The sequence below is a fragment of the Puntigrus tetrazona genome, chromosome 1 (assembly GCF_018831695.1).
Source record: "Puntigrus tetrazona isolate hp1 chromosome 1, ASM1883169v1, whole genome shotgun sequence".
Lineage (NCBI taxonomy): Eukaryota > Metazoa > Chordata > Actinopteri > Cypriniformes > Cyprinidae > Puntigrus > Puntigrus tetrazona.
The window spans coordinates 19,962,437-19,989,873 of NC_056699.1; the positions used below are offsets into that span (position 1 = coordinate 19,962,437).

The 27,437-nt window shown below is 36.8% G+C and overlaps 2 protein-coding genes across 3 annotated transcripts; one reads left to right on the forward strand and one right to left on the reverse strand.

Moving 5' to 3' along the window:
• Positions 1–720: 720 nt before the first annotated feature.
• Positions 721–4,346, forward strand: lrpap1 (low density lipoprotein receptor-related protein associated protein 1). The gene is made up of 8 exons (XM_043246110.1): positions 721–996; positions 1,161–1,305; positions 1,506–1,636; positions 1,756–1,876; positions 2,496–2,651; positions 2,727–2,809; positions 2,918–3,094; positions 3,256–4,346. Exons 1-8 carry the CDS (start codon positions 835–837, stop codon positions 3,322–3,324), a joined length of 1,044 nt encoding a protein of 347 aa, XP_043102045.1. The 5' UTR covers positions 721–834; the 3' UTR covers positions 3,325–4,346.
• Positions 4,347–4,430: 84 nt separating this feature from the next.
• dok7b (docking protein 7b) lies at positions 4,431–22,528 on the reverse strand. 2 transcript variants are annotated; one of them, XM_043246091.1, is made up of 11 exons: positions 22,289–22,525; positions 22,125–22,170; positions 20,462–20,692; positions 17,906–18,106; positions 13,758–13,877; positions 10,785–10,892; positions 8,987–9,807; positions 7,422–7,479; positions 6,678–6,758; positions 6,418–6,564; positions 4,431–5,786 (listed from the first exon to the last, which is right to left on the reverse strand). In XM_043246091.1, exons 1-11 carry the CDS (start codon positions 22,340–22,342, stop codon positions 5,647–5,649), a joined length of 2,007 nt encoding a protein of 668 aa, XP_043102026.1. In that variant the 5' UTR covers positions 22,343–22,525; the 3' UTR covers positions 4,431–5,646. The 2 variants fall into 2 exon arrangements, with proteins under 2 accessions (XP_043102026.1, XP_043102035.1); XM_043246100.1 differs by lacking the exon at positions 4,431–5,786 and having other exon boundaries at positions 6,423–6,564; positions 6,678–6,781; positions 22,289–22,528.
• Positions 22,529–27,437: the final 4,909 nt, after the last annotated feature.

Below are 27,437 nucleotides of genomic sequence, written 5' to 3' on the forward strand. Positions count from 1 at the left end.
TTGTTTGTTATAAAGATAAAAGTTTGTGATGAAATACCCGTAGCCTATTGGGATTCATTTTTGAGGAGTATGTTTGATTCTTCAGTAGCAACAATTGATACAAACATGTAGTGTTTTGATAATTCAGTCATTTTATATAAGCCTTTATGAGAAATCTCAATTGGTCTCATCTTGTTTACTATATAAATCATTGTATTATCTCCTTCATCGGAAGCAGTTAGTACTGGCATTCTAATTGGGGAAAATGGCAGAGACAAATTACAATATAGGTAGCAGGCTTGACCAAGACAGATTGTAAAAGTGTTCACACCTCTGATAATCCTGTTAGAGCTGATAATAATGGGTGAATTTTGCTTCACAGGCATTGGATTTTATTCATTTTATCATATTCCAACAGATGGGATTTCAGATGGGACTCAGGAATTAAAAATTAATATTAGAGTTTCGGGATGTCTGTGTTTATGATCTAATGAGATTTAAAATCTAATTTTGTGGGCAGTTTCAATAAGCAGATGGCTGCAACTGGGCTTCCCTTCTTTCCCAGTGCGTGGATTGATCTCATTTGCTCTAAGCCCCTTTACGCGTTGTTACTAGGTAACGAGCAAGCAGGGCCGTCTGGGATTTGAAGTCTTTAAACGCCCAGTCACTCGCTCCAAAACGCGAATTTCAAGAAATGTTAAACTACAACACCCATGATGCAACGCGCAGCTGGCCGCTCAGGCATGTGAACGCCATATGATTCTCGTAGCGCTTCCTGAATAGCGCTACAGATGCGCGAGAAAACATTACACACTTCCATACCTTTTGTAACTAACTCGCTTCTTGTGTGTCAAAATGAAAATGCAGATTCTAGCTTTGGCTTTTTTGTTTGTTGTCGGAGCAATGGCGGGGAAGTACTCGAAAGAAATGAATGAACAAAAGGCATCTGATAAAAACAACAATCAGGTGGAATTCAGGATTGCCAAATTAAACCAGGTTTGGGAAAAGGCGACAAGAGTAAGTAATGTTACATTTAGATTCAGAATAAAATTGTACGATATATTATTAATATACAATAAGTCCTTGCTTGTCCTTTTTTCTTACTGTGTTCAAATCTATGGTATTTCATGACTGCTCAGATTTGTAAAGTGTGTAACTGTCCGTCACCATCTCTGCTTCAGATGCAGCTTGCACCGGTGCGACTCTCAGAACTGCACAGTGACTTAAAGATCCAAGAGAAAGATGAACTTCAGTGGAAAAAACTGAAAGCAGAAGGGCTGGACGAGGATGGAGAGAGAGAAGCCAAGCTCAGACGCAATTTTAATAGTAGGATTTGACTGTTTTAGTGAGATAGGATATTCAAAAAAAACCTGAAAAAGCTTGACAAACCATTTTCTTTAATTTGTTGACATATTTCTGGGAAAAGACATAATAAAGAGAAAATGCTATAGTTTTTATGATCTTGAGCACACTGATAACTCCATTTACTATGTCGTTCGTATAATAAATATTGTTTATTTACACAGTTATTTTAGCGAAGTATGGAATGGATGGGAAAAAAGACACCCGGACACTAGACAGCAACAGACTGAAAGATCACGATGTTAAAGAGGGAGACACGTTTGATGACCCAAGGCTGGACAAGCTGTGGAACAAGGTGATTGAAAGGATACAACAGCTACTGACATTTGAATGTGTAACTTATTTGGAGGTTTACAGACTCTTTCAATCATTACCAACTTTGCTTAAATGTTTTTTATAACCTTTGATCGTTAGGCTAAGACTTCTGGAAAGTTCTCTGACGAGGAGCTCCAGACCTTGCAGAGAGAATTCCATCACCACAAAGATAAAATCAATGAGTACAACATTGTCATGGACACTGTCAGCCGGACCGAAGGTTAGAGTTTGATCGTGTTTAGTTTTGTAATAGAACTAAGGTCTAAGAATATAAAAGATCCCTTAAAGACCTTTGAGGCAAGACTATGTCTAATTATTATTTTTTTTTTTGCCAGTGTTGAACACATTAAGAATTTCCAAGTTTCAGGATAATTATATACTATAGTATGACAGGTTTTTTTTTTTAGCTATCTAGTTGCAACTGTTTCTCGAAAACATAGTGGCATGCACACACACCTGTGGTTTAAACCACGTTGGTTTAACAATAAATGACTCGCATTAATGATGCCAAATGCAGGTGTTGGAGTCATAGCTACTTCATTTACTTGAGAACGTCATTTCTGAGCTGTTTCTGAGATGTTTGCATAATGAACATGGCATCTAAGGACTAATTCAGTTATTCTATACCCTGTTGTTTTGCAAGGTTTCATTAATTGCGAGTTCCTTCTTAAGCTTTTGTTGGTAATAACAGAATGTTTCCATAGTTGGCTAACAATGCATTTGGGAAGTTTATTAGTGGGAATGTTTAATTTTGAACCTCCTGAACAGACTGTCACCATTTGTTTTAAAAATTTGAGAACCTGCTGAATAATTTTCTCCTGCACTCTTCTTTTCATCAGAGATCCATAAGAACGTAATCAGTCCTCTTGAGGGTGATACGAAGGAACATGTTCTCCATCAGAAACACGCAGATCTGAAGGAGAGGATGAGGCACCTGAACCAAGGCTTTGAACGGCTCCGCAAGATCACCCATGAGGGTTATAGTGCTGACAGTGGTGAGGACCTTTGCTATGGTTGAATTCATGTTTCATAAATGAATTGCCTCATGACTTTCTCATTGTGTATGGCAGAATTTAAGGAGCCACGAGTCATAGAACTTTGGGAGATGGCAAAAAGATCCAATCTCAGTGAAGATGAACTCGACTCTCTTAAAGTAAGCTTCGCCTACGATAAGGTCACTGATACTGCATTTGTTTCGTTTTAATGTGCATAGGCATTGGTATGAAGATTATTTTCAAAACTTCCAAATGCTCTCATGTAGGAGGAACTTAGACACTTTGAAACAAAGGTGGAGAAGCACCAGCACTATCAGGAACAGCTGGAACTGTCTCATCAGAAACTGAAGCACGTGGAGGCCCTGGGGGACAAAGATCACATCATGAGAAACAAAGAGAAATACAACACGCTTGCTGAGAAAGCACGGGAAATGGGATACAAGGTAGACCTGCAAACTTAGATTTAGGATAATCATTTTTTTGGTTATTGCACTTTGTAGATTTTTTCCAGGCATATAATGTACATATCATTTCTTTTTAAGAAAAGATGGCTCATGGAGCATGTTTCAGGATCTTTAATAACCTTGCCACACTTTTTCTTTAGATGAAGAAACACTTGCAGGACTTGACGAATAAGATTTCCCGAAATGGATTGCAACACAATGAACTCTGAATGTCGTTTTTGTCATGATGACAGCAATACTGTTGTTTGCAAAATTGTTCAGTGGTCACACATGCTGTATTCCAAAATGTTATCCAACACAGGTGGTCCAGGGTTATAAAGGTAAGGCATATTGTACATGAATTTAACATTTCCATTAGTAAGCCAGACTACATCATTTTTTTTAAATGGTACTGAGCAGTGATGAGTTCTGCTTTCGTTAGTTATTTCCTGTTTTGCTATTGTGCAGCAAATGGCTACTAGCCGAAACGCAGGTGCATGTTCATGTACTACGAATTTGGGCCAAATTTGTTTGTGGCTCACTTATTTAATAATAGTTGATTTTCAACAAATGCACAACGAAACGTGTAGCATCCCACAAACGTGGGTGCAAAAGAATTCAACATTCCTCCACAACGTGAGCACGGAGAATAACTTTACACATGAAAAAAAGCTCTTTTTCAGCATAAACAGTAATTCTGTTTATTTAAACTCCAATCATGAACATCCTAACGGCATAATAGCTATTTATGAACAACTGTGCTACCCCTGTACTGGCGAGGTTTGTTCAGGATAACAGTACAATCTGACAGATTCCGGAAAATAGTGCTTTAGTGAAAAAGACTAAAAAGGCTGGAGTGTAATTGAGAAAGCCCCCCCAAAATTTTAAGCTGGGGGACTTCAATATCAGAATTTAGCCAGTCAACTATGATATTGACCGAAACTCTAAATAGCATTGAATACAGAGCCCATCACCATGATTGACAGTGTCGTCCCACGATAGACTTTAAATCAACATCCTCGCTGTTTAAACAGTTTCATCTGTTAGACCTTTGAGATTTGTCATAAAAATTCTAATATAAACTGCACTAATTCTTTCTTTTGTGATTTAAAATCCTTATATTAAAAATGGTAATCCAGCATCGTAATGAATTATGAATGTGATCTCCATAAATAATAGGACTGATTTTGTATGAGTCCACATTCTGCTCATTTCATGTTACGCTTTTTGTAATAAAAACAACTTCCAAAGACTTGTGTTCTCTGTGATGTGAAACGGTCGCTCTGCTGAGCTGTACACGATTGCGTCAAGCATTTAAGGACGAGCAACGCGTGTCACTGATGTATCATTTTTATTACTACTGCTAAAGTCAACATAGAAATTTCAGAAAATATTTTGGAAAAAAAAAAAAGTTTTTGAAATGTTTAAATGTGTAAATGTACAGAACAAAATTGGTCACCAATTAAAGTATATATTTACAGTCAACAGGTGTTGCATTTGGGATCTGCTCTCAGATTTATAACCTTTTGATTCCATGTGTATTTTAACCATGGAAAATAATACATTCATATATAAAGCAGATAATATACATTGCAGCAATATGCTTAAAGGGGTAGTTCAAACAAAAATTAAGCCTCAAGCCTTGTTTATGGTTTAAGATATGAATATTCTTACACAGCTGCATAGATCTGGATTTATTAACCCTCCAGAGATGTGTGGAGCATATTTTCTAATAGATGGATGCATTTTTTGGGCCTCATAATCTGGACCTTCATTCACTGCTATTATAAAGCTTGGAAGAGCCAGGTCATTTTTTTTAATATAACTGAAAGAAGGAAGTTATATACTCCTAGGATGGCTCGTGGAGAGTAAATCATTGGGTATTTTTCATTTTTGGTTGAACTATTCCTTTATCATTACACTGTGCAGCAGCAGTTCTCAACAAAGTCCAACCCAATTTTTAAATGCCCACCAATATTTTTCAGTTTATACCTTGGTTGTATGTATTTTCCTATTTTTATTTAGAGGTAATATAAATATATCTAACAGTATATTTAAGTCATTCTGAGGCCCCATAGTGGACCTTGGACCCTATGTTGAGAACCACTGATATACAGTGGAGTCTGAACGTCTGAGAGACCACTACCAAAAACCGTTTGACTATGCATTTCTCTAACAAACATTATCATCATAACCACTTGAAAAAAAATGGTATATGAATTGAAGAATGTCTTAACACTTGCGCAGTCTCTTTTTTGTTTTAAAAATGACAAATAGCATTTGATACATAAATCCAAACGTTTGTGTAAAACCTGATGATGCAAGTTTTGTGCTTAAATGGATGCAAGAACATTAATATTTGTCTTCAAAAATGTGCTCACAATTCTCGAAAGTGACAAAATATGACACCATCTTAAAATGTTAAGTATATAAAGATTAAAAACATTTTCATCTTCCATCTAACATATTTAAAATGCACAAATAAAAAGAGAGAAAAAAAAGCTATATTTTCAGTGTGGTCTCAGACGTTTTGACTCCACGTCATTATATTTTCAGGTAAGTGTTCCTCTCCTCTTCTGTTCTAGCTCCTGCAGTCTCTCCTCTCGGCCCTGTGCATGCTGGGCTCCCACCCTCTGTGCTGTCTCAGTCGCAGTGATGTCAATGTGGGCGTATTTAGTGCTGGAGCCGGCCGCTGTTCATAAACACACACACACACACACACACACACACACCAATGTGTTTAACAACTTTATGTACAATACACTTTTAATATTTTAGAATACTTTTAGAATACTGTTTTCCAAATCCAAAATAGACAGAACTACATATAATAATGTTCAAAAGCTTGGGGGCAGTAAGATTTATTAGTTGTTTTATAAAAATTTATTGCATCTAATTTCATAATTTTTATTCACAAGGATGTATACATTCACAAGGATTGTATACATGAAAATTATATTTAAAATTTTTCTTTGTATAAAAAAATCTTTATATTTATCTTTATATATTATAAAAAAAATCACAACTGAAAAAAAACTGTTTTTAACTTTTATAATGACTTGAGCAGCAAATCTGCATTAGAATGATTTCTGAAAGAGCACTTTGGGTTGAAGTAAGGATGCTGAAAATTCTACGTTGCCCTAAGAATAAATTACATTTTACATTTTATTAAAATAAAAAGGTTACTTTTAATTGTAATGATATTTCACAACATCACTGTTTTACTGCATTTTTGAACAAATGAAGGCCATTTCGGTTAGCACTTTTTCAGGTTGGAGCCATTATCAAATACGTGTAGTGTGTATGAGAGGAACACCGTGTACCTCTGACAGTGTGGCTTGACTCTGGACGGTCCTGCAGATCTAGCTCCATATAGTACAGCTGCCGTTTAGATGTAGGACTGATGGGGATATTCACATAGTTAACGAAATCACCTTGAACTCTGTCAATACCTGTCAGTCCTGCCTCTCCTGCAAGACCAGAACATAAACCCGATTCATGCAGAGTTACCAATGAAACAGAGAGGAAAAAAAAGGCAGTGATCAGATGGTAACATACTATATAAGAGGGGCATTTCAATTACCATATTCTCCAGCTCTGAACTGTGGCCACCTGGACGCATCAGTCATAAATGCCATCTGCTCGTAATTGCCTTTTGGATCAGCTGAGCAGGACAGAAAACCAAGACTGAATCACGAGTAAGCCATTCATTTAGGAATCAACACACAGTGGGCTTCATTTATGCTCAGAAATCATTAAATTGTTAATCAGCAGAAAACAATCTGACTTGGCATATTGCACACACAAACATGAGATATCCAGTGACAACAAAGCATCGCAATTTCTCCTCGGGGTTACTATGTTTAGCTGTAACATGTCGATGCAGAGACTAGAATCACTTTATCAGTCGATAACAGACATGGAGGTCTGGTTGAAAGGTTTATGTACTTAGGGATGACAAAGACATGATGCACTTCCCGTTTAAATATACAGGTATAGTTACCTTACTAAAATATATCAGATGTGACATCTATGAATCACAAATGATCAACTTCAACTTGTGCGCAATTATAGAATACCCTCTTAAAGGAACTCTGGCACAACTGACTTGTAAACAACTCCAAATGAATCCCATTAACATATAAAAGATAACCAGTCACCGTTCAAATCCTTTCATTTAGAACAGCAAGCAGCAGGAACCGCTCACATTTCTGAAAACCTGCAGTACTCTGACAAAAAAAAAGTCTGCTTAGACCCTGGTGTGGATTTCAGCGCATGAAAATCTGAGCTTTATAAATGAGGCCCTTTAAAACTGCATAATGCTCACCGTCAGACTTTTGCTCCTCAGAGCTGCTTCTCATCTCGCACCTGCTCCTCTCCTCCATCTACAAGAAACGCAGAAGTGATTCAGAAATCCCAAAGCAGGAGCAGACTTGTTTAACGATGCGATTACTTTCTTTAAATTGACTAAACCTGCTATTTCGGCTTCTTCAGAAATATTTCAAAATCACTGTTGAACAAATCAAATACCATCGGTTCATACTGCTTACCACTTCAGCTGTTGCAGTTGTTAAATATATATGGAATTTTACACCTACACCTAGTACATGCCTGCAGATGTGCTTCGGGCAACAATAAGCAATTTACCACTACTGTACAAAAATAGTACTGAATGCTTTAAGCCACAGTGCTGAGAGTCAAATGTTTTTGATTCCCCCGAATAGAAAAACATTAGGATTTAATGTTTTAATAGCTTTTTATTGCATTCTCAGATCAGGTTGGAGCTTGTGGCGAGATGACAAACACATTTAAATTCATTCTGCAAACTGTTTGTGCCTCGCCACTGATGCATCGACATGATGGCTGAAAGTGAGACACAGACGGCTGGAACAGTCTTTGCATTGGTGCTGGATTCTGTGATTAGAGGAGTGCATAATGAAAAACTGATGCTCAATCAACACTGCCCTGATCTCTTGCAGAAGTTTGATTTCGATGGTAAAGTTTTAGTGCAAATCTAGGGAGCAGTTTGTCCACATACTTCGACAAATGATGCATTTAGACTCAATAATAGCTGATAATTTTTCCGGTTTAATCAAAGCACATTTGTTTGGGGGCAATCAGCTACACTGATTTGCATTGTTTGCTGTGTAATTTCTTCACAGAAGTTGACTAGGTTTCCATAGGCCATTTAGAGTATTTTAGTAAAGAGTTTTACCTTTCTGCAATGAATTGCTAAAAAAGTTGCATTTATGTTCATTTGTTCAAAATGAAAAATGTTGGTCAAATATGGTCAAAATGTTCATTTGAAAAGGAAATCTTTTGTAACTTTTTATTTATCAGAGAGTCATGAAAAAAGATTATTCTTATAGCAATAAATTAGCATATAGGAATAATTTCTGAATGATTATTTGACACTAAACACTTAACTAATGATTGCTGTCAGCTTTTCCAACACAGAAATAAATTACATTTTAAAATATATTAAAATAAAAAACAGTTATTTAAAATTGCAATAAAAATGTCACAATGTTATTGTATGTTACATATAATATATATGTATGCCCACCAATGCTGTGGTGCTAAAAACATAAAAAAATTCACTGGTTCTTGATATATCAACAATTCAATTTGTTAAAACTAAAAAGAGCAGGCTTAGACTCATTCAATCTGGAATCCGCCTACATTTGTTGCACTGTATATTTTCTGATTCAGTAAAAAGTTAATATCAAGAGTTCATATGAATCAGACTACGCTGATCTGCTTCATGCAGTAGATTCAGTAGGGCTTTTTTGAGGGAAACTCTTTAACAAAATGTTAGTGTGGTGTTCTATCCAAACCACTCACAGAAAAACACAAAGAGCAGAAAATTAACATGAAAACAAATCGTGTTACCTTTCCTCTCCCACAGTCAGGACAGATGGCTGGCTTTAATTGCAGTGTAGTGGCACCTTCAGGGGGCGGCGCTCCTTCACAGTTCAATCTCTGTGGGACAGTTTGTTTGGGGATGGCATCTGCAGGAATGCCTTCATGTCCCAGAGCTCCATATTCAGGCCTCTGTCCCTGGCTTTCAGCAGTCAAAAACTGTTCCTGACCGGAGGGCTGGTGTTGTAGGAGCCTGCGGGGGATGTCGTAATTCTGCAGAGGTGGAGTGGGAACCTGGTACATTTGAGCAGCCTCTCTGAGTGGACACACACACGGTTTGTGCTCAGGAATTAGTGGAATCGTCCTTACTGGAGTGTTGATAAGGGAGATAGAGTTTGAATTGGGGTTTTGAGGGAGGCTTGTTAAGGATCCAAACTCATCAGTCTCTCCATGCCCAATATCCATGCTACCAGTGTAGGAGGAGAAGCTTCCAGAATATGATGAGTGGCTTCCGGTGGCAATACCGCTGTCTGTTGAGCTCTGGCGGCCCGCCTCTTGAAGGCCTCTAGGGTGAGGAGGCTTGGATGGAGGACGGAGCCCTCCCATCATTGCTCCGTATAGACGCTCGTCACTGGACGTACTGACAGAACAAGCTGTACTCTTAGATCCCGCAACCCCTAACAGGGATGATGATGGTGATATTGGATCGACAGGGGTGGGGTGTCTGACTGGCTCAGACCATATCGCCAGACGGCTGCCCAGGCTGTTATCAGAATGACTGGCCTCGGAGGAGGAGCTGGAGATGCTCCGATCATCTCCTGCCAAGGAGGCGCCATAACTGAAAGTGGAGGCTGACCATTTAGACAAAGAGAGGATGGGATTAACAAATGATGGCCTGGAAACTGGCTTCTTGTATGCAATGTACACAAATTTCAATAAGGTAGTGACACAAAAAACAATGTTCAACGGTTTGAGTTACACAATGATGTTTGGTGAACTTTTTGGTGGACTACAAAGGAGAACTTTTAAACAGTCTCTGTGCCACATTTTATAATATCTGTAAAGTATTATACGATTTGTGTGACAGACTGAACTTTACATCTATCACTACATGTTTTGTTTCTTATTCTGATTCTGAGGTCAAGTATTTCTGAATGAACAATATGTTTTGGGTCTGACAACCAACAAGGCTAGTTCCATGGCTTTTGCATCACTTTGTGTATTAACTCAGTTGATTTTAAGCATGCCTTTTATTAACATATTAGCTGTTTATTTGTACTTATAATATTCCTTATCCTATCCAATATTTAAACTTAACAAGTACCTTACTAACTATTAATAAGCATCAAATTAGTTGCTAACGGTAAGAATTGGACCTTAAAATAAAGTGTGACTTAAAATAATTAAATATTTATTGTATGCTTATTTACTTGTGTGATAAAACAGATTCGAAATAAGCCATAGTATAAAATCAGTCGGCCATCAAATAAACCTCTTCAGAATTAAGTTTTAGGCTTTAGTTTGACAATAATCTTCCTTGCAAAACCTTGCCGTTTGACATAATGATAATAGCTTTTTCCCACACAAAGCATTAGAGTGGCTTTTATATGAAGGCTCTTTTGATCCTTTTATGTTGCTTTTATGGAGCTTGATGAATATTATGTACGATGCTTCAAAAATTACTATTTTGTGATCCACTAAAGTGCCGAGAAAATTTGTCAATTAGGACATATATTCATTTTTGGCTTAATTATTATTCCCGAAAACCTTTTTTTTTAACGTTTAAAAAAACGTTTGTATATATTTCATGTATGGCTTCTTGTATTACCTGCACTGCTGTGATGACTACAAATGGATAGCATGCTGAGCCGTTTCTCTAGCTCACTTGCCTCCTGGCTAATCCTGTCTTCTATAGATGATGGGTTAGCACTGGGATCTATGGAAACAGAATCTCATTAAATTTTAATTAAACTAATACAGTCAACATTTATCATTCATACGCACATGTTCCAACATATATCCTTGTGATCAAACAAACATGCACCAGACAGCAGCACTGATTTGTCTCTGAGCATTAAGTCATATATAATCCATCATTGTTGTATCACTGTCTCTGCTGGCAGAATTACTGGAGCCACTGGCCGCATTTATCAATTTCTACTGGTACATCACCGACACAGCCTCACAGTAATAATCTCTCACAAAAGCACTCACACACGTATATACACCCTCACAGGATGCTTTGAGACCTCCTTTTGAATATGGAAGAAGGTTAGTAATCATTCTCCCTCTCCCTCAGAATGAATCAGGACACTGAACACAAAGTGCTCAAATGAGACAATAAATCAGTCAGGGGAGAACAAATAAATAAAGGGGCTCGAAAAAAAAAAAAACAAGAGCAAAGAAACAGCAGAATATAGCATACAAAAGTTGATATACAGGCATAAAGACTAAAACTTTGATATACAGACTGCACAGTTTAGCGAGATATTTTTGGATATCTTACTAGCATGAAAAGTCAATTTAAAGTTTGCCTAACATAGTGCAACAAGCATTCTAGCAGTGGTAAAGAAAAAAGAAATAGAATGAAAAAAAAAATCTATATTTCACAAGCAAAAACTAAATTGCTTCAATACAGCAGTTCTTTAAACAACCGCAGAACATATTTGTGTTAAAATACTCTTTATACAGTTTGAATGCGCTGCTCGTTTTTGTGCATGTGCGGCTGAAAACAGTACAGAGAATGTGGAGATAAAAAGCTAAAAGAGCATTTGCCTTTTGCATATTTAAAGAAGTGTATATTGTACAATTTATCCGCTATGTGAAATTCCTCTGCAGAATACAGAATAAAGTGAGAAACTGAAAACAAGAGTGCTTCGGGTTGCACTTTATTTCACCAACTTACATGTACAGTGTATTTATAATGTAAATTCCTTAAGAAAGTACCGATAATTTAAGGTAGCTACATGGGTTAGGTTCATGGTTAGTACCTAGTATTAACTAGTTATTGTAATTACAATAATAAGATAGTAGAGTAGCAGGACTGTAAAATAAAGTGCTCCTTTGACTTGTGCACCTTATTTATCACTGGCAAACAGTTGAACAACCTTTACTAAATGTCAAAGGTTAAAATACATCAAGTGCACTTAATTAATAACACTTAATGACAGCCTGAAGAAGCCTGCGTCTCAGTATGGTGGATGACAGATGAGAACTTAATGTAACGTGGCATTACATTAATCTGAAAATTCAAAGAATGTGTTGTCATAAACATCGAAGTAAACAAACTTTAAAGCTCTTGATTTATATACTTCTACCTTCCTAAAGCAATCACTGGGGAAAAAAAGTATTGGAAAAGTTTTCAGCATGATTACAAAGTAAGCTATCATCATCGCCGTCATCAAAACTGTGCTGAAAATGATTGTGTTGTCGGTCCACAGAGAAATACAAAAAGATCTTTACCAATTTTGAATAATCATATTTTTAAGGTTGTGGTACACAACATCAATGTAATGAAAGGGAAAAAAATAACGCCTGTCAAAACAAACACAATACAGATCCCCCCTGTGAATGAGTCTATGTAAATGCGTGATCATTTAGCACACTTTTTTCAAAGCAGCAGTACATTTATTACAAGGAACAGCCCCAGGAGCAGCCTAGGCATAATAATAGGAGCTTTGCGGATCAATCTTTGTAGGGTTTGAGCTATCCTACACGCCATTTTAACTACAGCAGTGCTAATTTTAGCTACGAACCAAAGAAAAGCTTTGAGCCACTTCATATCCATATCCTTCTTACATGTTACTGACCGTGTGTCAGCTCTCCACAGGTTTCCGTTCACACAAATCATGGCAGCACACAACCTTTCTGCTAGACTGTATCATTTTAGCTCAACATCGCCGGCTCAGCGGCTCAATTAAATGATTCTCTGTGTTCCAGTGTGGCGGGTTGATCTATAAAATGATATGTCAAACTCATTAAGGTTTAATACACTATTATGCTTACGTGGTAAATCTATCTGGAATCGATCAATAAACTGAATGTGAACCTTGCATCGATTTTCAGGACAATAATTCAGTATTCGGGAAGTCATGTTAGGTTCCATTAAAAAGATGGCACCACACAGATATTATTATCCTCCGTCAAGATGGAGCCATTGAGTGCCTAGATTCAAAAAGCAACTGCCATTACACATTTAGACATTTTTGAACAACTCAAATGCTCAAACAACTCAAACTCATATGCTTATGAATTCCGAACAAAATTTCAATTTCTTTAAAATGCCTTGTCACCTTATAAATATTACATTACAATTGTGATTATGCATAATAATATTCTAAATCAGTACACAGCGGTTCATTTTTTATTGTTTATTTTAATTTCACATTTCTGAGAAGAGCACGCCTACGACTTGGCAGATATTCGATAATATAGTATATAATATATTGGGTTTTTTGATTAGATCAAATGCATGTCTAAATTAAAACGAAATGAAAAGAAAAATAAAAGGCTAATTTAAAAATGATTATAATCATTGCATACTCAGTCTTTGGAGTCCCAGAGACTCCAATTATGTATAAGTAGTAAATCTGAGCAGAACATGAGTGTTCTGGGAGAGATAACGAGAGAGAGAGAAACTTGACACCACGTATCAATCATACACAGAGCTTAGACACAGATATGCACACGCAACTGACAGCTCACGCACATCAAGCTAATGAGGCCAGCAATGAGGACATGGCAACTTTGAAATCTTTGAACTGAGATCTTACATCACACACCTCCACAAATATGAACTCACCTGGCAGGACTGGACGCAGTCCAAACGGCCCCCTGCTTGGCGATATGCCACGTACGATGCAATCGAACAAAAAACTGATCTGTTCTCCTTCGGCACATGCAAGGAAGAAAACACCAGCCCCTATAGAGACAGAGAGAAGAGAAATAGCTCCTTAATGTCTTGAGTCTGTTCAATTCAAAAGACATAATGCACCGAATTCAGATTGATATTAACTGTCCACAGCACTGAATCGAAGATTAGCTTCAGTAATGATCGCAAGATTATTACAAATGGGGAACAGCAAGCTATTTCAGCAGATGAGAACATTCACATTTCACGGATTCAGAATAAATGAATTATATTGACTAATTCAAAACAATGGAACCAAGAAAAACTCTAAAAGTTCATGCATAATAAATGCATTAGACATTCAGCCCCAGTTTAACAGACAAGGCTTAAGCCTAGTCCTAGACTAAAATGTAAATCTTGTTGTTTTAACTAAAAGAAACTTGCATTGGCTGATCTTAAAACATGTCAGTTAAGATGCACACCAGTAATAATTTTTACAAAAATGTTTACAAAAATGACTTAAATACCCTAATTAAACTGTGACCTAATCCTGGTTCAGGCTAAGCCCTGTCTATGAAACTGGGCCTCAAACTTTATTGTAAAGTGTAATCAAAGCCATGTTTCATGACTGATCTTATATATATATATATATATATATATATATATATATATATATATATATATATGTGTGTGTGTGTGTGTGTGTGTGTGTGTGTGTGTGTGTGTGTGTGTGTGTGTGTATGTATGTGGTGTGTGGAACTGAAGGAAGTACTTTAAATAAAACTTTATTTTCACAGTTTTAATTGAACTTAATGTATGAAATAAGAGGAGGACTGTGTACCGAGAAGATCTGCTTTGGTGCCCACACCTCCTCCATGCAAACATCAATAGCATCTACAAAGCCTGCAACACCTTTCAAGCAAAAATAAGTGCTGGCAAAAGCATGACTGAATGCTACTGAAAAAACATAAGCCATCAAAGAGCCTTGAGGCTTCAAGTACAATGAGAAAAGTAGGGTAACAAAGGCCTTACTTGCTGCAAGATGCATTAATGATTCATCCACAGTCAGATTATAACTGTTTTTCTTTGTAGGACATGATGAGGAAAGAGACTTAGGCAGTCTTTCATGGAGGTAAATATAGTCCTGTCAAATCCCTCAGCGTCACTGTGGAGACGGTGGGCAGTATAGGAGTGACAGTCCTTTATAAAAATAACCATAACACCCTTAGCTCTTGGTTTCATAATTCATAAACACACTGGCAGGCTATTAATACTTGAGGCATGTGGCCATGTCTGTGGCTATTTACCATGCCCACAATTTACAAGAATAAATAGGCATATCTGCTTTTATATAGTAAAGCTACAGTGTTTTTCGCCTTTCATTTACAGTGTTCCAAATTAATTATTTTTTTTTATCTGCCAGATATTTTAATACTACATGCAACTTTTTTTTTCAAACTTCAATGCATTGTTTTACAAATGATTATTTTTTATACTATGCAGTATTCATTAAAAAGAATCTAGTATTACAGTCTAAACATGTATTTTCTACTACACAAGATTTTATTAACACAGTATATAAAGCCATATAATTAATGTATGGCTCACGTACAACAATTCTAATCGGTTTTAAGCTCAAACACTTACAGAAGCTTGTAATTAGAATTGCATTGTCAGTTTCAACTTGTTTTAGAACTCATGACATGTTTTTTTATTGTTGATGCCAGCCAAATTGTTACACAAATGCCCTACCTGACAGCAGGGAAAACAGTGATCTACAATCTGTCCAAGACTGTTGACAAACTAAGCCAGTGAACATACTCACACAAGCTCGCTTGCTGAAATCAAATGAGACAGCTGACACGCTCACTAATTGCACTGCCAGTATGTTTTGTCACCGCATGTGGCCTGTGACATTGAATTGCGCTAGAAACAGCAACAAGGCCATATTTTCAATTTAATTCACTCTGTTACAGAGCAACCAACTGCTGAATTACACTAATGGCAGTGGGAGGGACATGACCTCTGTGTGGCTCTGTGTGGTTGTCAAGCTGTAATGAGGTGAAGCACTGGCTAACAGATACACGCTCTAGACAAAGTAATTATTTCACTGTGTATCTTAACCTGAACTTGGCTGTCTCGGTATGCATTTTCGTATGTTTTTATGGATTGCCACACATTTTCAGAATATATAAGGTGTTAGAAGTGGTTTTAATCAGCAGATCTTTTGTTGGATTTTTGTTTAAAGCAACATTTTAAAATGTTCAGTTACACAGAGGCTAACTGGTGTGGTATCTGCAAACATCATCAAAGTTAAAAATGTACACATAATTTTTATCTTGATTTAATTAATGAATATTTCAAATAAATATATTTTCACATCTTTATTCTTAATATAATGTATATAGAAAATCAATATTTAAATATTATATTTAACATTAATTTAACATTTTATTTAATATTTATTTAAAAATATTAAACCCTAAATTATGTATTTAGCAATGTCAAACAATAGCAATGAATCGCATCCAAAATAAACGTTTTTGTTCAAATATATATATATATATATCTAAAGTACACACACGTATAAATTTAAGATTTTTTTATATTATTATTATTAATAATAATAATAAATATAAAGTAATAAAAATATATACATGTAAATACATTTTTATAATTTTCAAACTAAGAAACAAGAAAAGCGATGTATGACTTTCCTAGCCATTTTCCTAGCGATGAGAGACGTACAAAACAAAGGGAAGATGGATGAGTTTCTAATTGTGGATTTTCCTCAATAGCCAGGGCATTTAGACTTCTTCGTAGGGGAAAAAATAATGGTACGGCATTTGGTTCAAGCCTATGGTTAAATCCATCGCATCCTGTAAACTCTTTCATTTGGTGTGGTCATCATATCAGCATTTTATTTTCCGAGTTGTGTATTCTGAGTCGTCTAGCTCACAGAATGCGACCATTTTTACGAATAATAGCGTCCCCCACAGTCCAAAATATGTATAAAACGATGTGAATTTTTTTAAATAACATAAATCATTCATGGGTTTTCTTTGACATATTTCACTAAGGGACATAATTTAAGTTATATTAAGCCATACAAATTTTAATACACAGGGTTCCCTTTAAGAAAAATATTTAAAAATATTAGTATGAACATGCATGGAATGTGTAAATTGCTATATTATACAGTTATTTTTGTGTTTTGAAGCTTTTGATGAAGTTCTGCAGGTGTAGTTTTTGTGCAGAACTAGATGTGACTTATGTTGCACTAATGCACTACTAGAGCAGTGAGAGGTAGTTTGGAGTCTGGTGTCCGATTTGAGCACCCCTGCCCCCTCAAGTTCCTCCACTTGGCAGGAGACCTTTCACATGCCGCCTCACCATCTAAACACATAAAACTGCCCAGAGTTCCCCGCATAGCGCATTCAAACAGCATCTAACAAACACCCCGAATACCATTAGGAGTGACAGATTAATTAGCCTGATTATAACTGCGATAAAACACACTTTTTCTGTTGTGACATGGCTGTCATGGTAAGGAAGTTTCATATAAGATGGAGCATTAATGCTGCTGAAGCTACAGAACAGCTGCAGATGGATTTGCCAGAGAGGCAGCTGGTAGGTTTCACTGGTGCTAACGCAACATCTTATACTGAAGCCCATCACACATTACCACAATCTGTGTGTGGGTGCACAAAAGTAATGTGTACTGATTCTGTAAGTATGGGGGAGCGAGAAAATGTGAGAGAGGGAGGGAGAGAGAAACACTCTGTGTGAGGATATCTGATTTTCACATTTACTATTGGCAAACACCTCTGTGCTACTTCCACCACAGGGAATATCACTAAGACTAAGTGGAAAAAGTGGCAGAGAAGGAGACAACTTTGTACGAGAAAAAGCTACACGTTCAACTCATCATCAAGGGATTCTTCTCAATGAATAAAAAGCAGTAATCTGCCAGAATGAAGAACGAGCCATGTCCAAGAATCTCTTCGCATCTCAGAAAGACCAAGTGACAACCGAGAAACTCAACAAAGAACGAAAAAGAACAGCACCGAATGAACAAAAGAACAATAGCGTGAACTTACAGTAGCCGCATCGTGTACCTCCCTCAAAAACAAATCCATTAGGAACGGCACCATATCGTCTCAAGTCTGACAGTTTCCATTGGCCGAGGACAGTTGGAGGCAGGTCTCTGGCGATGACAAGCAAGTTGTTGCACAAATGCAGCGAGGCAGGGCCACTTTCTAGTTTGGTGCCGGGCTGGACGTTGACATTAAACCTGTGGACTGGAAGAGAGACAAGTTTATTATCTTTATAGAAGATTATTATCTTTAAAATTAAAACATGTCGACTGCAATTAAAGGCTAATTTCATCCTGTCTGCTATATGGTACATTGTAAAAATCTAAAAACATATTATTGTACGTACAATATACAAATATACAGTTTTAGCAAATTTCTTAATCCGTATTTTAAACAACTTTAGTAGATAATTTTTTTAAACAATTTAATAATATTCTCGTAATCTGATATTCTTCTCAGCACATTTTACTTGTACCAAGAAGCAACAGCAGCGCATCAAATTGTAAAACAAAAACATATATATTTTATTATAAACTACAGCATAGTTTAGTAACGAACTAAACGCATAGTAGAGTAATGAACAGGGTTCCTTTGATCAATGAATGTTTTTCTAGTTTTTATTTTAAAAACTGTTATTAAAATCATTTTGATCCAGGTATAATCTGCCAATGAATCATTAAAATGATTTGTTTTTCAAATAACTGACTTGATTGGTTTAGTCATAATCAAATCGAACTAAATTATAAGTTGCGAATACGTAAGTATTTTTATTACTTTATTATCCTGATAATACATTTGAAAGCTTGTGAGATGAATTAAATCATTAAAACAAAGAAAACAAAAACAAAAAAAATCCCACACAATTTCCCTGATATTTCCAGACAATCATCAGTGCATTTTTATAGGCTGGATATTTATCTTTTTTGGCACCCTCAACTTTGTGAATTTATTAGTACATTTATTTCACATTCAGCGAATAATTTATATGCCTAATTAACCAACACAGGTGTGAATACAGACTCCAAATCATTACAGAAAAATAACACAATTAATCATAATAGAGAAAAGCAATCAATACGATTTTAGAAATTATAATTCATACTACATCTCATGCATTATGTGCGTGTCTTGCATCAGCAATGAGAGTAATGTCATTTTTACTTCATAAATCCATTGCATCACGTACCTTGTCACACATAATGTACACAATCATCATATAACACGTTTTAGGACTATATTACAGGATTTATTAACTCAGAAAACACTCTCAAACTTCTATCGACAATCAACCAAAGCTAGGCACTCATGCATCAGTCATGAGCAACTTGCTACAGAACAGTGTGTTAAGGTAGGTTAGAGGGAAACTAATAAGGGAAACAGAGCAGAATGAAACACCAGCCCCATCTATCATCGTTCTGGTTGCCTTTAAGCAAAACAAATAAACAAACAAACAAGGGACCTGAAAAGGAGGCATCAGAGCACACAACACATGCATTCAGAATCGTGAGCATGACAGCTGCCAGTCTTGTTTTTTTGTTTTTGTTAAGCAAAGGACAGAAACATTAGTCATAAACAAGACTATTAAATTTTCATTCAATGTTTTACATGCATAAATGGAAATTAATTTTTTTATTTGAAATGACCTCAAGCCATTGGAACAAGTTCAGAAAACTCTATTTTATGTTTTAGTATGTGTTACTCTGTCAAGCGCATGTTCGAGAAAAACTCAAGCGATCTGAAAGAGTATCACACATCACAGGGTCCCAATTATAACTTCGCTGCTTTCTCAAAGGGCACGACTTGAGAGTGTATGTGTACTTGTGAGAGCAAAAGAGTCCGCCGTCTGGGTGTAGGTGTATGTCTGAACGTGTTTTTCAAGGGTGTCTGGGATTAACAGAGCCAACAGCGAACTTGACTCATGGTGCCTTAGAAGAGATCAAACGTTAGCCCCGTGGGCCACCACCTACATACAATTTTTTATGACCTCAAATAAAAAAAAAAACTACATTTTAAAGTTCATCCGTACTGGTGAAAGGAGTGAAAGAAGGTTAAGGGACATGCTCAAAAAGTGCTTTGCTAAACGTGACCCTAGACCATGAAACCAGACTTAAGTCACTGGGTTATGTTTGTAGCAATAGCCAAAAATGCTTTGTATGGATCACAATTATTGTTTTTTTCCATTATGCACAAAATTATTAGGATATTAAGTAAAGATCTTAAATTTTGCATTTTGTAAGTTTTTGTATCAAAACTTTTGATGAGTAATACGCATTGCTTCATCTTTATAACTTTAACTTTAAATGCCGATCAATATTTAGATTTGTTTGCACTCTCAGATTCCAGGTTTTCAAATAGGTGCATCTCTGCCAAATATTGTCCACCCTGAGTCGCTTTTAACATTCCCGATGGATTTCTTAAAAACAATTCCATTTTGTGATCCACATAAAAAGTAACAGCTTGCAGGTTTGGAAACGACACAAGGATGAGTAAATATAATGACAGAATTTTAACTAATGGTCATCTTCATCTGATCGGTGTTCACACACACTTTTCTCTCACCCTCTCCAAGGCTGTAGCGGATACGAGCATCCCAGGCTAGAAGAGACACTTTGTTGTCGAAGCCTAGCATGACAGACTGGCTCAGGCATAGCAGACTGAGAGCGTAATTCACTCCATCAAACCCCTGAAGAGCCTCCAGTCCACAGATATCCCTCAGTGTGGCCTGATTCCTCTCCCGCTGTCCTTTACTCTTCTCTCCACGCTCCTTATACACCAGCAAGGTCAGGCAGTCTGAGACAGAGACAAGATTACAGATTCATCAGAAATGCATCTTAGAGAAACAAAAACTAGAAAAATAAAAAACAAATGGCTGTGGTAATACTATGGATTTTTGATGTTGACTGTGACAGTATCATCAAAGCACTCTGGAGTTCTATATAAAAGATCAACGTACATGAAATCATTCAATGCCTTGGTGCGAGTACCATCTAATGCCATTAATGTACCATGTACCATTCATGTCAAATAAAATCAGTCGGATATTATTTTTTTAAAACTTACTTTTTGTATTGATTTCACTACAGTGTCGCACTACAGTTTCATATTCTATTTGATATTCAGTTGATATTCTAATTTGCATAATCATTAGGAATTGACAAAATAACAGATGCATGGGATGCAATTGCCAAGCCATGAAATATAAACTATACTAAACTAACTTTCTATAAACTAATGTTGCGTGTGTGATAGAATCAAGTCATAGTCTCTAAAACGCCTCCACTTTTTGGTTGTTTTGAAAATGTGGTGATGTTTTGTTTTTAGGCTTCTGTACAAGAGAACAAACCTCTACATCACCAGACTCCTAAAACAGTATGCGAGGAGTCAAGCAACTGTCATAACACACATCAAAAGACACAGTGATCCATGAAAGCAACTGGAGACTAACCTATTAAACAATGACAGCTTCAGGCAACAGGGATCCAAAAATGACCTATACGCTAGCCAAGTTCACCTAAAGAAGTTATGTAAGTGTATGACTTGCACTGTGAATGCTGATGCATATCATAGAGGAGGCCAAAGATATGTTTTTAACTCCAGACTGTGAATATTTCTAAGGGAAGTTTATGTATAGGTGCATACCTTTAAGTTCTATATACCAAAATGCTTTTGCTACTATTATTACCCAAGAAAAATGTCACTGAATAAAACATTATATGTTTATATGGAGTTATTGCTATCACTATACAAATGACATTAATAAATGTAAAAAATCAACACTCGCTATAGCGAAAATATGATAATATTGGTATTGGATTTTTAGCTTAAATGGCAGAATTCACTGGTAGTTTGAAACCAACGTATTAGATTTGTGTACACATTTGTTTAACTGGAAAACGATAGCTCTTGTGACAAGTAGCCAAGGTCTCGGATATAACCTTTAAAAAAAAAAAGTTACTACACTTTTTAAGTTTACATTGTACCTGTTAGTCCTATAAACAGCTCGAGCCAGAGTGAATGTGACGCACGTGCATCGAGAGTCATTCCAATATCGCTCATAACGACCATGCCAATACCTCACATACCGTCACGAGAAAAAACAACCGTGACAGCGCTATATCATGTCTTTGCTAAGCAGAAAGTACGTTTATAAAACAAAACAGCAGTTTAGTTTCCTTTTTATCTTCGTAATACTGTTAACTTTTATACGCGTTGCCGTATTTACCTGCAACCGGCGAAGGTTTCCGAAGAATCACCCATCTGTTTTTCCACTGTAAACGCAGGGAAACAAAACAAAAATACTGTTCGTATGTGCAAACAAGCAAAAATGTACTTTTTTGAACAACGCTGAAAGATACAGTAAAAGTAGTTTGTGTTGATTTTAACCACCTTTTTCCCCTCTCGAAGTCTGACTTGTCCCTCTACGACAACCGTATCCGTCATCTTGTGTCATGGTTCCCGACAGCTGTGAGCGGTCCGCGGCAGCGAGGGGGTCACTTTCAAAATAACCCCCAGAACTGTCTGCACTGCTGCAACACGCACAAACTCTCTCTCACCCGCATAACTCACACATGCATTAGCCCACCCTCTTACCGCAGACCTACACTACAACTCAAAGGTTTTTACAGTTGCTCACTGGGTCAAGGTGGCAAGTTAAATGGTGGCAATTGAATTTACAACACATGGACAAGTGATGCAGGCATTCCTGCAAGGTTCGGACAGTCCGGTATGTGCTTTGAGAGACGTAAACAAACATGGCATTATGTGAACTGCTAAAGTAACAGATAATCTCTATATGGTGTATGACAAAACCATTTAATCACATAAATGAACCACCTTTTTCTTCAATGTGGAAGTAAGCCTATGGACAAGACGTATGGTTCATTATCCGCTATAGGGAAGTGATAAGACGAATAACAACATACAGTAAATGGTAAAACTGTTTGCGCTACAAACCAGTGTTAGATAACGCTTCAAATAATATGGTAAGACACACCCATTTTCAATATACAGCAGTAAAATTATTATTTAGCTTAAAATAGCTGGACGGAAATAAGACAGGAAACCAGAGAAACAGAATTTACAAATGGACGTGCCCATTTTTACGGGAAGAAAAAGGTGGATGGGAGCACTTTTACAGGATGTAGCGCTCAGAAGGGCCTCATACTGTATGCCAACTGGGTTCACAATGGGGGAGTAACTGAGGAACACAGTTAACACCTAACACAAGTGAAATGGGACAGCCCCATGAAGCATTCTGAATCTCAATTACTTGTCTAGCCTGAAGGCACAACACCAGTTTTCCTTACTGGAGGAATCAGTTAATGTCTCTGATGTCTGATTCCATTCGGGTTCCCACAGAGAGCATTTTTGTCTACAGCAATATAATATCCCTACAAATAACAAGACTGTAAAGAGGCTTTCCTTACGCATGTGTCATTTAAAATGCATTTACTTGAAATAACCTGATAGCAAAACGCAATATTCGTGAAATTACATTTATATTATGTATGTCCATAAGAGAAGCTTTCTAAACACTTTCTAAAGTGATCACAAAGTGCATGTATCATGTAAATGGCAATTACCAAAACAGGCAGCTAAAAGCTGCAGCATTTTAGGGCCTTAATCAAATAAGCAAAATTGTGACAACGACTTTATAATTGCATATTTGTACAAAATGTATGGTGTTTCTCCTTCCACTGAAGCCCAAGATGTTCTCTCGAGCATTTTCTTTATGCTGGATAACGTGGACCAAGAGGTTTTTCATACCTGAACTTGATTGAAAAGAGTCGTGTTAAACTAGAAAAATGCAAAATAGAAGGGCTCTGTGAGTTTCAGACCTCGCTATATTTAAACATTTTTGGATTTATGAAAGGCAAATGTAGATGGAGAAGTGGATAACTAAAAGCTATGCCTTTTCCTTTGTGGCTTTGTATTGAAAAATCAGCTGTTTTGACAGCTTGTTGTATTTAGTTCCACCAATGGGGAGATCAACAAATGGAGAAATGTCTGCACCTAGACAAGCAGTAACCTTTCATACGGAGAGATGAGGGAGCTGAGCGAGCACAACTGCCTGACAGTAATGGCTAGGCTGGGGCGAAGTTTAGATGAAGGATTGAAAGTAGTGGGCGTCAGGCCATTGGCAGTAGTGTACAAGTCAGAAACGGCGTTCTATTGGCAGGCAACAGAGGCGTAACATGAGAGAATTCCAGAGGTTAAAGACAAGTCAAGCTGAAGCGTTTTGAATGCTCTCCAGAGGACAAATAGCAGATGCTTGTGGAGGGAGTGAAGGTAGTTGTAAAATGACTTCAGCCAATGTAAGGAGCAGCAAAGACTAGAGGTTAAGAAAGAGTTTTATTGTTCTTTGTAAAGCATGAAGCAGTAACTCAGCTGAAAGCAGAGATGACAAGCGTTTACACCTGTAAGATATAACATTTTGAAACACTCCTAAATTCATTTTTTGTGTGGGTAACACTTTTCAATAATGTTCTGTTTATTCATATTACAGTCATTCTTGAGACATGGGACAAAACAGGTCTAGCAAGTGTTACTGCTATTAGATGTAAAATGAGGGATTAATAATAGCATTTTACACAATTATCCCATTCAGTTTCTCATTATTATACCACATCTGACTCTTATTGTCCTCCAACTAAAACAGTGTGTCCACAGAGAAGGGTTCAATCATTCATATGCTTTACAATTAACAAAAATGTTTTTTTATTTTGTTTTATGAAAAGTAACACATATCAAATTACCCTCTGCGGAGTACATCACTGTCAGGCTACGTTACGTTTTATAGCTTTAGAATGTTCTAAATCCTAATGTTGATATTTCTGTGTCACATGATATGTCAACACCATCCAGATTTAGTTTTTTTAATGTTATATAAAAATGACTCTTGAATAAAAGCTTTCTAAACAATAACACACTCACTTTTGTTGTGTTTGTAATTCAGTAACCGACCGATTTATTATATTTGATAGTTAAATAACTACAAATTCAGGTTTTCGTCACCTCTGTCAGATGAAAATTTTGGTAATATTTCATTATATTTTATATTTCTGGGTCACATGTGAAAGTGTAATATGTCTGCTAACATGTCAGTGTGTTTTGAAATGTTAAATACATCTTGGATGCTTTTAAAGATTGAAATTATATTACACAGTCCAAGGTAAAAAGCATATTTTGTTAAAAAAAAAAAATCAAAGCATAGCTCAGTGGCTTAGTGCATATAAAATACATAAATGTAGTTTATTTTGGGCAGATTTTTCAATTTTGCACCGTTTTGTCCCATTTCACAAGAATGACACATTAGTTAATGTATTAAACATCATTAAGCAACAAGAATTTACAGCAATTTACAATAATTTATCAAACTTGGGAAATGTTGGATTTCATTATGAGCAAGTTATTGAATCATTAACTCAACTGATTTGCTGAAACACTGAACACTAATTAATTAAACAAAAGTTGAGCGAAAGTCATTGGATCATTCACACAGTACTTAGCAGCACACTGATTCATTCAGGAAATAAAATGACACCTAACTATCAAGCAAGGTGCAAGCAGACTGAACAAAAATGTATAAATGAGATTGTACTAATGAATAAAAATTAGCTGCAAATTTTCAAAATAATTTCAAATTGCTATTGAAAAATTTGTTGAAAAAAACCCTGTTGTTTATTGAATTATTATGCAAAAGTTACAATGTCACAAAGAGAGAAATGAATACTTAGAAGTTATTCTAATTCCTAAAATAAGCCCTAGAAAGAGAATGTGGGATTAATGACAGACGTGAAGCGTTTAGCATCCCTCGGGCAACTTGGGTTTCGTCCGGTTTTGCTCAAGGACACAGCGGCCACAAGCAAAGGAAAACCAATGCAATTAGACGTGGCAACCAGGATCTTCCTTTATAAATGAAATTTTAATTCCTCAATGCACACTGATACTAATGCAATCAACAAACATTAAGAGATTCAAATCACTGGCCAGAGACGAAAATCATTCATATTTATTCAAGACGGTTACTGTGTCTGAGTGCAGGAATCGTCAATGCATTAGCTCGTGGTTTAGCAGATGAAAACACGGCATGTCCTTAGAATACCTGCGGCATTTTGTATTGATCTTATCCTTCCATCCGTCTTTCCCTTTCAGTATCTCCTTGCTCTTTGCAATTATCCCTGAAATCCGTCTTGGCAGAAAGCGGTACCTTTACATCCTCAGGTCAATGAGCCGTTTTCAAGCACTGAGCGGTACCCATTAAAATTACGTGTGTGAACTTTAGAGACGCAAGAAAGCATTACCTTGTCCAACAAGAGAGCAGCATCGAAGACTTCACTGGCAGTTCAACAAGGAGGAAACATCAAGCAAGAGACAAGTAGTATGACACCTTATTATGCTTTATTATGAGTGCTGTTACATGTCATGTCTGTAAGTAAAGTAGATAGCAATCCACAGCGTGCCAGTCCAGCTCAGTCCCAAACAGCCCCTCACAGGTCATATTTATAGAGGTCGATGTGCTGTATGAGCACAATATAGCAGCCCTGTAATTGACAGCAAAAACAAAGTTGAAAATCCACTACAAGCTCCATCTGTTTTCTGCTGCATTGGAAAAAGCTATCAAGGTAGTAGATTTTTAATTGCTACCAAGCTCCGACTCTTTATTGTCTGATCAGACAAAAGTGGCGTTGTTCTTGCTGTGGTTATTCTTCTTGCTTGAAGTTTTAACTGAAGGTTTAATTGCTGTTTTTGCAGTTGGATCAATTCGCTTTTTCACAGAAAGCAGCTCTGCTTGGTCTGAGGTCTGGTAAACTCCGGTTCTCATTCTTCCTTTGCTGGTCTTCAGGTCTCCGACCACCCTCTCCAGGTCTGCAAGCTCTCCATTCCGACCACCGAGGTCATCACATCGGATCCCATCCACGTCAAGAGCACCTCGCACTCGGAGAGGAGCCCGCTTGCTGCCCCCTCTGACCCTGGGTGGGGGAGGTGGAGGTGGAGGAGCAGGAGGTGGGGCGGAGGGTGCCCTCCTGTGGGAATATTTGGAAACACTGGCCCTTTCTCTCCGACGTCTTTCATTTTTCACTAAGAAGGGAAAGTCAAAAGCGGAGAGGAGGATATTAATTGATAGAACAGTTTTTGCAATGAAATGTTCAATGTGGACTTGTAATAGCAAATAATAACAAATCATTTGATCCGACAGTGAGTTGTGATTTCCATGTCTTCTTACCAGACAGACAGTATTATTGATGTGCCTTTTGCTATGACATTTATAGCCATGGCAGACAGTATGCTTTTATTGAATAACACATTTTGCCCTGTTTTGTAGAAAAAATGGCAAAACATTGCCATGTGGAGTCATATGGGCTTGTTTTAAGGGGTTTTATTTGTCATTTCTACTTAAATGAATGTGACTTAACACCCACCTCCATGTGTTGCATTACTCAAGTCATGACATGACAATATTTAAAGTTTGCAGATACATTGACAGGATCATCTCTACACTGAATGAAAGTGTGTAAGAGTGCTGAGGTTTTAG